This window comes from Diuraphis noxia, unplaced genomic scaffold, assembly GCF_037042655.1.
Source record: "Diuraphis noxia isolate RWA-SAM2 unplaced genomic scaffold, SU_Dnox_SAM2 contig0005, whole genome shotgun sequence".
NCBI lineage: Eukaryota > Metazoa > Arthropoda > Insecta > Hemiptera > Aphididae > Diuraphis > Diuraphis noxia.
Window position 1 is genome coordinate 26,558,848 of NW_028301715.1, and position 17,464 is coordinate 26,576,311.

General features: G+C 28.0%; 2 protein-coding genes and 1 long non-coding RNA gene across 3 annotated transcripts; all 3 read left to right on the plus strand.

Annotated features, from left to right (window-relative positions):
* Nucleotides 1–401: 401 nt before the first annotated feature.
* LOC149055142 (uncharacterized) lies at nt 402–1,625 on the plus strand. Its single transcript, XM_089229795.1, has 2 exons — nt 402–1,018; nt 1,185–1,625. Exon 1 carries the CDS (start codon nt 702–704, stop codon nt 1,008–1,010), a length of 309 nt encoding a protein of 102 aa, XP_089085921.1. The 5' UTR covers nt 402–701; the 3' UTR covers nt 1,011–1,018; nt 1,185–1,625.
* A 3,036-nt stretch (nt 1,626–4,661) lies between these two features.
* On the plus strand, nt 4,662–6,488 carry LOC149055143 (uncharacterized). Its single transcript, XR_016192172.1, has 2 exons — nt 4,662–4,876; nt 6,263–6,488. It is a non-coding gene; the product is annotated as an uncharacterized LOC149055143 (long non-coding RNA).
* Nucleotides 6,489–9,868: 3,380 nt separating this feature from the next.
* LOC149055144 (uncharacterized) lies at nt 9,869–14,962 on the plus strand. The gene is made up of 3 exons (XM_089229768.1): nt 9,869–10,356; nt 12,880–13,030; nt 14,266–14,962. The coding sequence occupies exons 1-3, from the start codon at nt 10,077–10,079 to the stop codon at nt 14,864–14,866; spliced, it is 1,032 nt and encodes a 343-aa protein (XP_089085894.1). The 5' UTR covers nt 9,869–10,076; the 3' UTR covers nt 14,867–14,962.
* Nucleotides 14,963–17,464: the final 2,502 nt, after the last annotated feature.

Consider the following 17,464-nt stretch of genomic DNA (forward strand, 5'->3'; position numbering starts at 1 on the left):
TTTCTATGAAATAACTAAATGTTTTTCTGAATACGACGAACAACATTATATTTTTAAAGTTTTTCCGAAAACCATTATTTCGTATAGTATGTTCATAAAAAAAAAAAAGTCCACGGAGGAATCTGAGTCCCTGATCACTCTCCCCCCCCCCTCCTCACCGGTATATGCACCATAATATGATGTGTATGTCCGTGTAAAGGTACATACTTGATTTATCGAGTGCGCGACGGTTAAATATTATATTGTTATGGTTTGTATCGAATTACGATGAACGAGCGTCGAGTACAAATAAAATGGCCCTTCCGCATTCGTAAGACATATTATTATTATTATTATTATTTTGTTGTTGATGATAATAATAATAATTTGACGCGTAGTAGCAGTATTAATATTGTTAAAACAGCAGTGCCGGCGATCGCGCACAAATGACGCGTTATAATATTATTTTACGACGTGTTTCGATCGAGTAAAACATAAAAATATAATATAATAATATACCTGCCACGCACGTTCGACCGGGGCCATAATAATATTATCGCAGAGCACGTTATTATTATTATTATTATTATTATCGTTATTATCATTATTATTGTCTGTCGAAGTGTATCTCTCCGTCTTTTAATAAATACTATCTCAGAATAGTGTCTCGCCGTCTACCGTTCGATATCGTCGCGAGTTTGTCGTCGTCACCTACAACCGCCATGCGGCCGACCCGTTGCCTTTTCGCGATCGTCGCTCCGGCCCTGTTCATTACAATATTATTTTCGTCCACGACCTCCGCCACCACGGGCATCCGGCCACGGGCACTGGACCGGCCAGCCCAGAGGGACGTGATGCGGCACCTGCGCGCCGGCGCGCCACCGGTCCCGGTGGTCAGGCTCGGCGATAGGAACGACGCGGCCGTCAAGACGTACCTGACGAGACTGCGGGACAAGTACTCGAGCGTCCTGGACAGGCCCTGGGACAACAAGTACGCCAACCACAGAAACGTCAAACAGTGGTCGCGATAATTGTTCGAGTAAGAATAATCATTGTCATTTTTAACACGCCATCACATCCATCGTGACAGTGCAACAGTTAATGATGACGTCGACGATAATAATTGTTAATTCTATGTTACGCTAATACCGCGATATTATTATGTTATATATATATATATATATAATAATATGTATTGCCTGCAGGTCAGATGTACCCCGACTGCGATCATTTCTTGATTTCCGAGTACCATCGACAAAGAGCTTTTGATACGAAGAACCAGCTATAACCATGAAACTTACCCACGAAAATCGATCATAATTTTGTTGGTTATTATGATAATATTTTATAGTATAATAAGTATATTTTTTTATTTTTGCGATTTCAACAATATTGTTGGTGGTTGAAAAAATATGTCAAATAGAATAATGGTTTTCCAAAATTTAATTTTTTTCTACTGTCGCTTTGTACATAAACAATGAAAAAATTTGAGAACCTCTGCAGATCACTGTTAAAGATAAATACAATTTTGTGTTTTCTAGATAAAATTTATTATTTCGTCTAAAACATACATCATGCCTAATATAATATTGTCAATAATTAAATAATATGTAAAATAAACGTTTTACGCTTGTTTAATTCATAAACCTTTTGTTTCTTTTGGATTATTTTAACGTCCTGCAAAACACTTGACAGTAAAGTAAACCACATTAAGCAAAACAACCATAAGAACGACTGTTGTAAAAATGTTGGTGTCCTAACATAATACTATAGACGGTTGGTTTATTAGATTATTAGACTTAAAATTAGATCAAAATCGAACATTTCCATTTTTTATAAAATAAAAAGTTTAATATTTATTTTATGTTACACATACATAATATATAAAAGTATTAAAAATATAAACTTTACAAAAATTAAATTATGTACCTACCTAAAATAAATTTTTTTTTTTTTTTCATTTATGGTTAGGGCTTCGACAACTGAGGTCATTAGCCTGTGGAACTGTAGGGGAAGGTACTGTAAGGTTTTAACTCGTGGGTTTTTGGCAGAATTTTGAATGGGCACCCGTGGGTTTCTGCCATGCCCGGTTGGGGGCTGGTGGCCTCTCTCTCCAGACATCGCGAAATGCCCAAATAGCGATGCCGCCCGTGACTGAGATTCGAACCGGCGACTGCGTGCGTCGCAACCGACGCCTTAGTCCGCTCGGCCACTCCACCCCCTTAAAATAAATTCAATAATACATACCTACATATAATTTTTGTCACTAATTATTTGTTTAGTGGTCATAGAGTTTGATTGAGACGAAATCTACCATTTATATATTTGTTCAAAGACAAAGACAAGACAAAATATATCAAATAAATAATTACGATTAAAAGTTATATTTTTTAACACTGATAGTAACTTCTTCTATATGAAGATTGGATGTAACATAATGTACTTAGTACAATAGTAGTAATAGTACATGCGTTCAGACAGTATGTGCAGTATTCAAGCTTAGTAATTGTACCGATCAAATAATTATTGATAAAAATGATATATTATTACTAATATAATATTACATAATTTCTATAAAACTAATATTTTTGATACTTTTCTATGATAAATTAAGTACTTAATTTTTTTATCAGACCGAAAAGTGAATCAGCCAAAAAAGGAAGAGTGCAATGATGATCAAAAACATTTGCGCCCCTGCACAGAAATATAATATTATACATAGTTAATTGTATAATTTAAGTTCTAGAAATTACTCATTATGTATAAAATCAAAAAACTAATAAATTTTGCTGTCTGTTGATGTTTTTAAGTTTAATAAAAAAAATAAAATATTATGAAATAATTGGTGATAATTTCGTCTGGATAATAGTATTATAATATTACATCAAACGCACGTGCATAGTTCTCGGTGTATTCGATTATAGGCACATAACAGTTGCTGGTATTTTGGTTTTGTATAACATACAACATCCACATGTATATATGTAAGTATAAAAGTATGAAGAAATATACATATATTGATGTGTAATATAAACGTTCAGTTTGTTTTTGTTGTGACTTTTTACAATTCAGTTTAATAAATAGCATATAAATATTGAAATATGTATTATAATATGCTAATGCAAGCGTATTATGTGTAATAGAAAATTAATGTTTACGTGCAGTGTACATGGTAAATATAATTATGTTTTTATATTTTATAAAAAAATTGTAAACAAAACGCTGCACATTTATTAATAGCAAACGTATACGTAAAAAAAAAAAAAAAAAACAATGTATATTACCTATTCGGTAGTGTTGTACTAGTATACCTACCATTTGAATTCATGATTATTCATTCGAGTGAAATTGAACACGAAAACAGTTTTCGATTAAAAAACAGTTGTTACAAATGTAAGAAGTTATGACAACATCATATACATTTTTTATATACTATACAGTACTCTGTTGAACGCGTTGTGCATTTTGTTCATATTTCTGGCGTACGGACAGTTGTTAATATTTTTATTTAGTTCTGATGATTTGAATCGATTAGGTAGACTGACTATAAAAATGTGTGATTTGCTACAATGAAGTATTTTTAATCTAAAAATGTCTTTCTTCGTATACTAACATATTGTTTGCAGTGCATCAACCATAGTCTACTTTTGGTCAGATTTTCAGAACCACTGTTTACTTAACAATAAAAAGGAAGTGTTATTTTATCAAATCATAGTGGAAGGTGGAAGATTTTTTTCTTTCACGAGTGAATTACGTTGTCAGCCTCCACAATTTTACAATACATTATTTCGATTCAGCACGATGAATACATCATTTAAACCGATTCCATTGGCAATTATTAATAAATTCTGGTGCTGTTACATTTTAAAACGTATATTTTTAGTTATGTTTTGAAATTACAGAATATTGCAGGAATTCATGATATATATTTTACTAAATATGAAATGATTTATGTTTCGAAGATGAATTACAACAGCCATACAATATTGTATGATATGATAACCCAAAATTTCCAAATATACGATTTTATTTAAATATTTGATAATAGTTTGTGCATTCTTTGGAGTTTTTTTATATTGTTGAAGAGAGTGGAAAATGTCAATATTTTAAAAGCAATTTCTTTGAGCAGTTTTTTCAATTCGGTTAAACGGATAGAAAATTACATTTTGTTTACTCACTAACATTTTAAAAACAATTTAACTTAATTTTAGATGATTCTACTTTAAAAACTGTCAATCTTTTGTTTTGTAATAAAAACTTTTCTTTCAGTCAACATCATATTGTGTTTGTTTTTCCAATATATTATATTTTATATTTGTGTGATAAATAAAGCTAAATGTAAATTTTTTTGATATTTATATAAATGTGCTTATCACATCCATTATAGTGACTTACTAATTGACAAAGAACACTTGAAACCTACTATAAAGCACAGCAAGTTCTCCAGTTATTGTTGTATTAAAGAAACAGTTGTTACGATTTTCAATGTTAAAATAATTTGTGTCAAATAAAATAATCTGATCATCCATTTTGTCTTCTACGAACGTCAAACATCGTATTTTGAACTGGAAAATAAAATATTTAAAAAATACTAAATAATCTGTTGCGTTCGATTGATATATTATATAATATTTTAGTAAATATTGATTTTAATAAAGTTTGAACAATTGTATTTATCATATTCCACTCAACACTGTTTGTACAAATTTGTCAACTTACTTTAATACCAATAACGTCACCATTATGATATTTTTGTCACAATTTGATCCATTTGTGAATAATGAACATGCACAAATGTGCGATGTTATATTTTTTTTTCCGTGCGTCAAACGTGCATTAAAATACAACATTTTATTTCTACTCATCATGTTCACTACCGTTTATTGCTCTATTATAAGTAAGTAAAATTATAATGTTATATAAAATATAGATAATAACAGAAAAATAAAATACAATGTTAATGAAAATATTCGAAGTCATCAAATGATATTTGTAAACATGATTGATTTTTACACATTTAAAAAACTTAAAATCTATAATATTTTATTTTTAAATTTTTATTGGTAAAAACATTTAAATAAATAGCCTAACGTATTTAACTCAAAACGTAAAAAAATTGAGTTAGTAATTATAATTTTTCATATCAAAATAAGTGTTATAAAATTTATATCTAATAATAAACCTACAATAATATGACCTATCGGCTAATACAATATACTACCTATATGTCAATATGAATAATGGGTTACACCATTTTGTTCCCAACTCAAAAGTATTTAAAATAAATAATGCTCATAATTTTACTATTTATTTGAATAATATCCTGAATAATAATTATTAACTTATATGCATACTTATACATTACATTGTAATAATGAATCTAGAAAATAATTTATCCTATTTGTTACTTATCGCATGATTTGTATTCTGACCAATGTAATATTTTCTGAAAGATACAGTTAAAAAACATTAAGAATTAAATCATTTATTTATTTCAAGGATATTTGTATTTCGATAAGATTGTTAACGAACAAAAGGCATTTGATTTAGGTTTTGTTATATCTTTATTCAAAACAATTCTATCCGTGAAATATTCACAATTTAAATGAGCCTGGGTTAATTAAGTATTTTATATGCAAAAGGAATTTAAGATATTATGGCTGAATCTTCTAATTTGATTCACAATATAAAAAAAAATCAAATCCAAATTTCGTGTACAGTTTTGACTTTTAATAATCAAGCACCTATCTATAAAATAAAAATAAAATAACACCAGAATTTGTTTAATAAATTTATATATATAATATATACGTTTTATTTTCAAATCAATGCATTTTATAATAGGTACTAACTATATAATTCATTAAAACATAATATAATTGTTTTATGTAAATTTTTAGTATCATGCATATATTTACTATTATATATATGATTTGCTTTGTACTAACAAGGCACACTAATGATTGCCTTGGCTTAGTACGGTTAAAACGGTTATAAGTTAAAACGGTGATTGAAGAGAGGGTGGATTTGAGTTAGAATCAAATCTCTAGCACCCTAAATTATTGTATGAAGAAGCAACACATTTTTTTTGACTTTGTCTCAAATTCATTTTTTTTTCTTGTACTAACGACCATTAACGATTGGGACATTGGATATAATATGCTTTGGGTGACATGGACCAAATATAATCAAATTAGTTTTCACGTATATACCTATCTATACAATAATTTATCAGTCCCTCTAAAACCAATAATTAGTTAAAACGGTTTTTTATTTTCCGCAGATGTACCTAAAATTAATAAGTGTCACCATGGAATGCACCGAGTCACGTCATCTTGCATGTACCAGAACGCTATAGTGCACTTGGATACGTCAGACGATGACACTACAATGCAGAAAGATCAAATGGATCTAAATAACTCGTACGAATAGTAAACACATTATTAAAATAACTGCAGATCCGTTGTTAGATTATATGAAATAAATAAAAAGCTTTGTTTTTATTATTATTATTATTTTTATTATTACTATTATTGTTATAACGTAGCAATTTCTTTTTCTTTTCACTCTATTTTGTTTCTTTTTTTTATTATAATAATAATAATAACATAAAAAGATGGTGTGCGTGTGCAATATAGTGACTGTAGGTGGCACGCATTTTTCTCATTACCTGCGCACATTACTCGACCATCAAATGGCTTAACAGATTGTTGAAAAACCCTTTTCTTTCGCTAGCAGCCTGTAATTTACACACAAACGCGGCCGTTAAAAAGTGCCCACGCCACTAAGAGCTGAGTGCTGACGATAAAAAAAACTGGTGTCATGGTAAAAATTTTTTTAATATTTAATCCCCTAAGACCGTTCATTAAACACTACCAGTGATTTCACGATTAAAAAAAAAAAGTAGAAGCCGATTTTATATACAATTATATAGGTGGTTATAATTTTTATGGATGAATCCGGAATATCGTGATTGGTTAAATATGATATCTGTTTTTTATTAGACATGTATTTTAACTACAATATTGTAAATTATCCATTAAAAAAAATTATAACACTCTTAAATTTAATTTAATACGATTTATCGTATTAAAATACGAATTATCTTGTTTACATTTAACATTTATACACACATGCTATATAAAATGTAAAACATAATTTTATAATACAACGATATAGTGTTATTTTTATTTGAAGTACGTAATCAATCAATATCATTTAAATTTTTAAAGTTATGAACATATCAATAAAAAATCATATTTATCAAACTAATATGTCAACATTATATTATTTTGATTTATAGACAACTTATATTTGATATGTTTAGTTGATACGGCACATACAATTCTGGTTATCCTAAATTCCTAATTGAAAACTATTTATCAAATGTTTTGTCAGTGTAAAAGACAACAACTGCATTTTAAGACATTTTTATTTAGAAAATTCATTAGATATAGTAAATAACTTAAGTTAAGTATTCATAGGAATAATTAATAAATATCAGTATCAAATGACTTATAGTAATATCAGTTTTAAAAATACATTTAATATTTTCGAATTAAAATTTTTTTTTTTTAATCATATTATATTATTATATACCTACACAACCTTTAAATTTAATATTATTTTACATAAGCGTATGTTATGGAGGTGACATGGCTTGAGTGTTAGAAAATAAGAAGCCACCAATTAGAGGCACATAAGGTTAGGATGTTAGGCTAGGATTTTAATGTGCTAGTAAGTTCTTAAAATAGAAGATTAAGAGGAGGTAAAAATATATACAATTTTAGATGAGTAGATCACGACACCAGTACGTTTAATACGCCTTCTGGGGTCATCTGAAATAGCGTTGGTGGATAGCTCGGAAATCAGGAGATTACGATGGCTGTGTGTGCGGTTAAAGAGTGTGTGCTTTTGTAGAAAGTTTTTGCTACTTTTGGACTGTTGGAATGGCTAGATCTCTATGTAGGGTTTCGTTAGATATATAGTAGGGGGCTTTAGTTATTTGGCAGAGACATTTTGATTGGAAGATTTGGATTTTGTTTAAGTTGGACTTTTCACCGCTACCCAGAGTTGGATACTGTATGTCCAGATTTGGTCACCGTCTTCAATGGTGTTGCAGCAATGATGCCTTCATTTAGACGTGCAAACTTGTGTAAGACCTGCGTGTCTGTGCATATGTGAAAATAATCAAAAGCCCAATCGTTCGACGAATACCTCCAACACACTATATAAAAAAAAATATATATATATATATAAATTGAATATTGATAGAATAATATTCAGCACGGTTCATTCGATTGCTAATATTTTAATTTTAAAATTTTGGTTTATTAATAATAATATGTTCCCAAATTTTGACACGAATCAGAACTAGTTCTATACTTTTTAGGATAACATCGTAAACTCATATTTTTACGATTCATACTCGTAAGTGCTACCCAAACACTTCTAGTGAATTTATGATAAATATGCAGAAGGAAATTTAGGTTAAAAATTTGACGAATATTAAAAAAATTGTATTGTGTGTAATTATAACAAACATTGTTGAAACAAAAATTGACATTTATCATAGTAAACTTAAATATTATATTAATAATATAAGTTTGAAATTAAGTTGGAGAAATGTAATTAACAAAAGAGAAAACAGTTACTAAGGTAGGTACTTACGAAAAAATAAAGGCCTAAAATAATAGGTCTTGCGAAAAATGTTTCTTAAATTAACAGAAAAACTGATTTAATCAATTTTTAACAATATTTAGAGGTAGCTTAAATGAAAAATACATAAATTATGATAATAGAAATATATTCTTAAATTCATAATATATTATTATATATTATAAAGGTAATAAAATGATACAAAATTAATAATAGGTAGGTAGTGACTTATATATATATATTTTTTTAAATCAGTAACATACTAATTTTTAAGTTATTAATAATAGGTAAGGTAACAAAATACCTAAATTTAAAAATGGATACAGTTAAATTGTAATTATTAATAAAATATGTATCATGATAAAATATTTCATACGATTGTTTTTATAAAAACTACTATATTGCTGCTCTTACAAATTATATTTTTACGGAGTTGTATATTTTAGGAACAAAACAGAAAAACAAAATAAAAATAGGGGAAAGATACCCCATATCCATTTTACTACAAATAATATCTCTATTATTTTATTATTTTTTTTTTACTTTTAATTGCAATATGCAATAATATTATAAAACTTCAAAAATGACCGTAAAGTGTTAATTAAGTATAAGTAATTATTTTTAGTACAGTTAAAGGAATATCCATCTAACGTTTAGATTAATTTTCGATAGTAATATATTTATTGAATTTAGAGCGCAATTATAAAAATATAAAAATAATTATATTTGTATTATTTTATGATAACTAAATTGTATTAAGTACACGATAAAATTTTGAATTGATATTCAAGCTAAAATTTATTAAAATTCACATCCATGTTCTGATATTTATTATTTTTTTATATGTAGGCATACTGTGGTCGGTAGTGTGCCGTACTATTGGTAACACTGCCTTAGTGTTTATTATGTTATTACACAGACATCTATAATTATTATAGAAGTCTGTGTGTTATTATGTTTTATACCGATAGTGTATCAGTAGTTGAAGACTTGTAGTAGTTGTAGTAACTTATGTCTTATGTATTATGAATATTATGATACTCGTTTATGATTAATAAATGTTATTATAATTATATGAATATTCTTTCATACAATTAATTATGCCCAGAAAGAAGAGGCATTCCTACATATATATATACTATATATACTTAATACTGTTATTAAGTTCAAATAATAATTTCAATACTCGAACATGCTAATATTATTTTTACATTTTTAATTTAGACTATATTTTCGCTCTTTTATTAGGCCGGTGTCACACTTGCGGAATATCCGCAGCGGACGTTCCGCGGCAGAATTTCCGCAATATCGAAATTCATATATTTAATTACTACTGCACACATTACAGCGGAATTTCCGCACGGAAAAAAAAAACCGCTACACGTCGCGATTATTCCGCGGGATTTATTTCCGTGACGGATACCAAAATAAATCCAAACATGTTCTTTTGGGTTACCCATGTCATATTTGTAGCGGATATTCCTAGCGGAATCATATTTTATTTTATTCATCATTTGATTATTAATTCTTCAACGAGCACCATCATCATGTTAGACGTTGAATTATTAATTTCTGAAGTGCAGTTAAATCCATGTTTATGGGATTTAAGCGACAAGGAATACAGTAATCGGGAAGTAAAAAAAAAAACATGGAACCAAATAGCAAAAAATATATTTTCCGATTGGGAAACAATACATATCGGTGAACGAAAAGAAAAACGTAAGTACTTAAATCATTTTAATTTGAAATATCATATGAAATATACTATTTATAAACATGGAATTAGTACCTAATTTATTAGTCAAATTTTTAACACCATCACAATTCACAATAAATCTTTACTCTAAATAATAATATATAAGTTTTAACTTTTAACAGCTATAAATATTATAATAATAATACTATGATATTATTAAATTATATATTGTATTAACTTATAAGTATTAGTAGGATGCTTCCCAATTTAAAAATAATTAAATTCTGTTATTTTGCCACGGAACACTTCCGGCATCACTTAAGAAGTATTGGGCGAATTGATCTCTAACCTGTTGTCCAACTAAACTTCTAGATGCAGTTCCTCGTGGTTCAATAGGTAACATGTTATCAGCATTTAAAGTGTCTTCAAACTCAAAACCGTCTCTCCGTCGTATATAATTATGGAGAACTGTGGCTGCTTGAACTATAATACTTACGAAATCAGGATTTACTGCAATACACCCATAAAAAATTTCAAATTTTCTACATAGAATTCCAAAAGCGCACTCAACATTTCTTCTAGCTCTACAAAGTCTATAATTAAAAATTCGCTTGGAATAATTTAAATCACGGCTTGAATAAGGTCTTAATAAATGCTGATGAATTCCAAAAGCTTCATCTCCAATTAATACATAGGGTAATGCAGGGCCATCAGTATTTGGTAGGTTAGTCGGAGGTGGTAAATTTAACGAATTGTTGTAGAGCTGTTTTCCAAAAGTAGATTGTTTAAAAATGTTTGTATCTCCTTCACGGCCATAAGATCCTACATCCACAATTGTAAAACAGTAATTAGCATCAACAACTGCCATTAGGACAATTGAAAAAAACTTTTTATAGCAAAAATAATTTGTGCCACTATGTTGGGGAGAAACTATGCGTATATGCTTCCCATCTACTGCACCAATACAATTTGGAAAATTTGTTTTTTCGAAAAAAACATTTGAAATTTCGATCCATTTAGTGATTGTCGGTATGGGCATTTCAATGGGTTGTAAAACATTCCATAGTTGAATACATGTCGTTTTTACTATTTGACTGATAGTAGTTCTACCCATTTTAAATTGATGCTGTAAAGATGAAAAACGAGATCCGGTAACTAAGTATCTATAAAAAAAAATAAATTATTATAAATAAAATTATAAATAAATTATTTAATACTAGTAATAAGGTAGATTTCAAGTCCGCTTGAAAAATATTTTTACCTATCATTTAATGTTAAAATTGTTATGACAATGTGATTTCTTATAATTATATTAATTTATTCATATTTATATTATGTTATTAACCCTTCGTTAGGCGTGGTCTACAATTGTAGACCAGCTATAAATATTGACAATTTTAGTATTTATAAAAAACTTGTAGTGTCTTATACATTATAGTAGCTATTGTTTATCTTTACTCATAAGCGTGCGCACGGGGGAGGCAGAGGAGGCGGCTGCCTCCCCTGCGAGATTTTCCTCTACACCAAAATATAATATTATACCTACCAATTGGGGAAAATCGGGTGGGGGGGATGGGAGTCTGGACCTCCTTAGCTAAGGTATTGCCTCCCCTGCCAAGAATACCTACGCACGCTTATGTCTTTACTACTGCGTATTCAGTATCATCGTGATCGTCGAAAAGCGTTGGGTGGCAATACAAATCAACAATATTACGAGTGGTCTACAACTGTAGGCCATGCGACTTAATACGTCATATTTTTTTTATAAATTTGCATATTTAAATTTTTTTTGAATTGGGTACAGTTGTTTTTAATAATTTTAAATTTAACGAAACATAAACTGTAAGTAAATATATATATATATATATACGTAAACATTTTAATGAGTACCTATATAGATTTTCAATGCATTTTTTTAAGGTATAGGTATAATTATAATAATTATTATTTTTACATGTTGTTTCATATGAACTATAAAATCCGTTAATTATACTTTATATCAATATTATGGAATTTAGTTAACAAGAGGAAATGATTAACAAGAAAAATAAGCACCAAAACTCATATACACTATAATTTCCTATAAATAAATTACAGTTATAATACCTATATTTGTTGTTCGACGATAACTTGTACATTTTAATTTTGTTTTGGGTCTTTTGCAAACATGTCGATTTAAGATATTTTAAGTTTCAGGCCGATTGAAAGGTGATTGGGTAACTAGTTCTAAAATTAAAAATGCCATGAATGAAATTATCATAATTTCACTACTAAAAAGATAATTATATTTTCTTTAATTATTTATTGATAATTTTTGATATTTCAATGCTTATACGATTCTTTATATGCATATACGTAAATACTAACCTTTTTAATATAAAGGAAAACAATTAAAACTAATTGAATTTGTCATAAATTAAAGCGGTCTTCAAGTGTAGACCACGCGCCTAACGAAGGGTTAACATCTTTCTTATATGTATATAAAAATCCATGTCACAATACAATTATAATATTATAATATTATAATATTACTGTTTTATCTATAGTTGATGATTTACAAAAAAAATGGAAGAATGTCAAAGATTATTACAAAAAAGAAAAAAAAGAACTTCCTTCCGGATCAGCTGCTGTAAAGAAAAAAAAATATGTTTATTTTGAAATGCTCGGGTTTTTAGATAAAACTATTGAACGTAAAAGGTAATACCGTATTATAATTAGTAATATTAGAGCTAGGATTAATATGCATTGGTTTTTTTTAATTTATTTATTTTTTATAATTAATAATGTGCTAGATCCTAGATAAGTAGATAATATCTCAGTTAAGTGTATTTTACCACTATAGGTTTATTTAACTGTATTCGATTCTGAACAGAGTGATGAATGTATTGATTTTACAATGATGTGTGTTTGTTTAGGTATTAATGTTACACCAACTAGACAGAAAATCAGAAATTGAGTCTTTGACAATACATTTACTCAAACATACTAAACTGAAGTTTATATAAAAAAAAAATCTTACTCAAGAATTTATATAAGAAAAGAATATACTTCCTACAAAAAAAAGATCTAACAATAAAATTAATATTTCAGTTTAAAAAAATTTATAAATATTAAATTAATAGTATTTGATTAATTTTTGATAATTTAAAAAATAAAATAAAATATACTATATACATGATTAATTACAAAATAATAAAACACGTAAAAAAAGTTGAAATGTTTTTAAATATACTTGAAAATTTAATACAAGGATCCTTATGAGTTGTTCTTAGTGTAGTTAAAATAATCAAAAATCGTTAGTCACGAGTTTTTTTTATAAGCGTTAAAATTTAGTATAATATATATAGTTAAAATTTTTACGAAATATGTCAAAATCGCCAAAATTTGCAAGTAACTTTGAAGTTGAAAAATCATAAAATTTTTGTGTTTATATCTAAGAATAAAAAATTCAACACTAAGTTTTCCATAAGTTTTCCTTCAAGTAGCTATAGAGAAAACTCGTAGCGTCATTATAGGAAAAATGTTATGAGCGTTTAAATTTTAAATTTTTACGAAATCGTGTAACCATAACCGATATGACTTCAAACGGTTTTAAATATTTGTTATTATTCAAAAAGTATAAGTCGTAGATATTTGAAAATTTCACCAGATATTTATATTGGCATTTTCTTTACATGATTTAATTTTCAAAATGTTTTTTGGGCTATTTATAGACAACTTTATTTTCGATTTTTCTGATAATTTTTTTTTTTTTGAAGTGTCGATAAAATTTTTTTGGCTGAGTCAAAATACTTGAAAATTTAATACCTATCATTATATTCAAATTTAACACTTCTATAATATTAATATATATTAGTGATCCATACGGCACCTAATGTACAGCAAAGCGCGATACCCACTTACCCGCTTTTTTTATTTATTTTTTTTAACAGTACCATGAGCAACGTAATTTCAAATGAAAGTGTTATTGATAACCTACGAGATAACGTTATCGATAATGAAATAATCGAATCCGAAGTTTTGGAAAATGAGGTATTAACCAAGAAGACGTCAACTACAAGTCAACTTCGTAAACAAAAAATGACTGATTTTCAAAAAAGTGTGGTTGAGGTATTATCTAAAAGAAAAATGGTTAAGGACGACGAAGATTTGGATGAAGATAAATTATTTTTACTATCCCTTCTACCAACATTAAAAAAAATGCCCAGTGATAAAAAATTCGATTTCAAAATTCAAATAATGCAAATGCTAAAAAACAGTAATTTTCCAACTAATTTTAATCTACATTCAACTAATGATGCAATGAACCAGTATCCATATCCTATTCAAACCAATGTCTCTAATAACTACAGTCAAAGTACTTTCCAAAACCAGATACCTATTCATCACCAAACACCATACATTTCCAACACCGTCCCTAATATATATCATAAAATAACACCAAATTCTTCCAATCAGAATGATCTTAACTTATTTTCTCCTAGTCCACAAGATATTTCAAATCAATCAACTGGTTACATTGATATTGATTGATATTGACTGCTAAGATTGTTAAACTAAATATTTTATTTTGCTATAATTTTTTGTGTATTTAAGTTTTAAATTTATGTTGTTTGATAAAACACTAAAAAAAGGAATTATAATTTTATTTTATTCATATTATAAAATAATTTATTAATTAAACAAAATGTTGTTTTTTATTACCATATAATTTTAAAAATGATATGTGTTATTTTTTGGTGTGTGAGTACCTACACGATAAGTAGTCAATTTAATACTTCAATATTTCATCAAGAGGTAAAAATTAAAAATTATGAATAGTTTTCAAAATCGTCTGGAAAAACAAAAAAATAATGAAAAACGGGAATTTTTAGGCAAAAATTTAATACAATATTCCTCATAAGTTTGTCTATTTTTATCAAAAAAAAAATATCTCCCGGAAAGTCAAAAACAATTTTTATGAGCGTTTGAACTTCAATTTTTTACAACTTGATGTTCCATGTAGCAATTTTCTTATTCTGTTGTAATTCAAAAACGAATAATATTACCTATAGATTTATAAAATTTACACCATGTGTTTATTTTATCAATTCCTGTACTTGATAAAATGTTTAAAATATTTTGACTCGTTTTGAACTTTATACGGACATTCTTAATTTTTAATTAATTTATTTATTTTTTTGTCTATAAATAGAAATAAAATTACTTGCAAACTTTTTTAAATAAAAATCATAATATTACCTTAATGTAACTGTCAGCCGTTCTTCAATGCTAATAGTTTCTCTGAAGGTGGAGCTCGTTTCAGATATATGTGGTCTCAATAAAATCACCAACTCGTCAAATGATTTAATCGACATACGATAGTAATTAAAAAGCGATCCGGATATTTCCTCAAGTCAGAGTATAAGCAGCGGAACTCACCCAAAGTTATTCTCTGAGCATTGAGTGGGTGGACCCAATGAAGACGTTGTCGCTCAACTGTGTCAGCAGCAAGCGCAACACATACCAACTCGACGTCGTCTAAAAGTTCTAATAGTTCCATATTATATTATTTTAACACGACAAACGGCTTATTCTGTATGACAAATGAAATCAAACTGAACTATTAAAGCTACTACTGAGCTGTAGTATTAAGTTTACATTTTTGCGCCAATTCCGCTACGGAAAAAACGCAAGTGTGACACCAGCCTATACAACGCGGAAATTCTGCCGCGGAACGTCCGCTGCGGATATTCCGCAAGTGTGACACCGGCCTTAACGTTTCTTTCAAAAACAACTCAGTCACGCAATACGGTCTTTACATTTATTTACTTATATATTGTATATTTAGATATTTTTCAATTGCCAATAATCACTTATCGTATAATTAATTTTTTTTTTTTGCAAATATGTAAGTGGTTGTACGAATAACACGATCTGGTCTTTTCAACCAACTCAAAAATAAAATTGTTCAAGAGGTACGCACATTTATCAATACCTTGTAATCACTGGTATTATTGTGCATTCGAACTGTTATTATTATAGCCTATGGGTGTGGTTTTCACTGCTGTGACTCAAAAGTAATATTATATAATATTATAGAAACGGTTTTGCCTTTCAATATTCGTATACTTATTATGTATCTTACTGACCAATGTGATATTACAAAACGTATACATAAAATCAAATTTTTCGGTACAAGTTCTTTATAATTTGTATGCGAATTTCTAGAGCGACGAGTTCGAACAACAAGAGCTTTTCGAGAATATTGAGTTCGGTTCATTGACGTCGCGTAATCGGGCGTCACCCAAGTGTGTCCCGTTAATCATATCGTACCTTTTTTATAGCCCGATTGCGTCCGTGATAATATCGCAAATAATTTTGGTATATCCCATGTGTGTCCCATCTACTATTCATAACTAGTCTTTGACAACCACGTGCAGTATGTTTATGCAGCTAACAATTTTGTTTAAATATATTTGATTAAAATTTTATATTAATTTTACTTATACAGGGTGATATTTTTATCATTAACCACTCGTTATTTCAAAAAGTATCAATGTTTTTGAAAATATTTTTTTACAAAGTTTCATGTTGTTAAAAAAGAACGTTTTTATTAAAGAAATATGTTTTTTAATATTTTTTATCATTATAATTTTTTAAGTTTTTTACTTTTTTGAATGACAACCTAGAGTTTTAATTTCATATTCCAAAGCAGAATATTTTTCTTAGTATTGATACGTAAAAATTGAATTTTGGACGAGTAGTTTATGAGTTATAAGTATTTTAATTTTGGACAAGCGGAGTAGTGGACAAACATTTTGCGGGGTACCCCGTAACACTCCACTCCGGCAATCTAAACTTTAAATACTTATAACTCATAAACTACTCGTCCAAAATTCGATTTTTACGTATTAAAATACTTAGAAAAATATTCTGATTTGGAATACGAAATTAAATCTCTAGGTTGTCTTTCAAAAAAGTAAAAAAAACTTTAAAAATTATAAGGATAAAAAATATTAAAAAACATAATTTTTAATAAAAACGTTGTTTTTTTAACAACATGAAACTTTGTAAAAAAAATATTTTCAAAAACATTGATACTTTTTGAAATAATGAGTGGTTCATGATAAAAAAATCATCCTGTATATA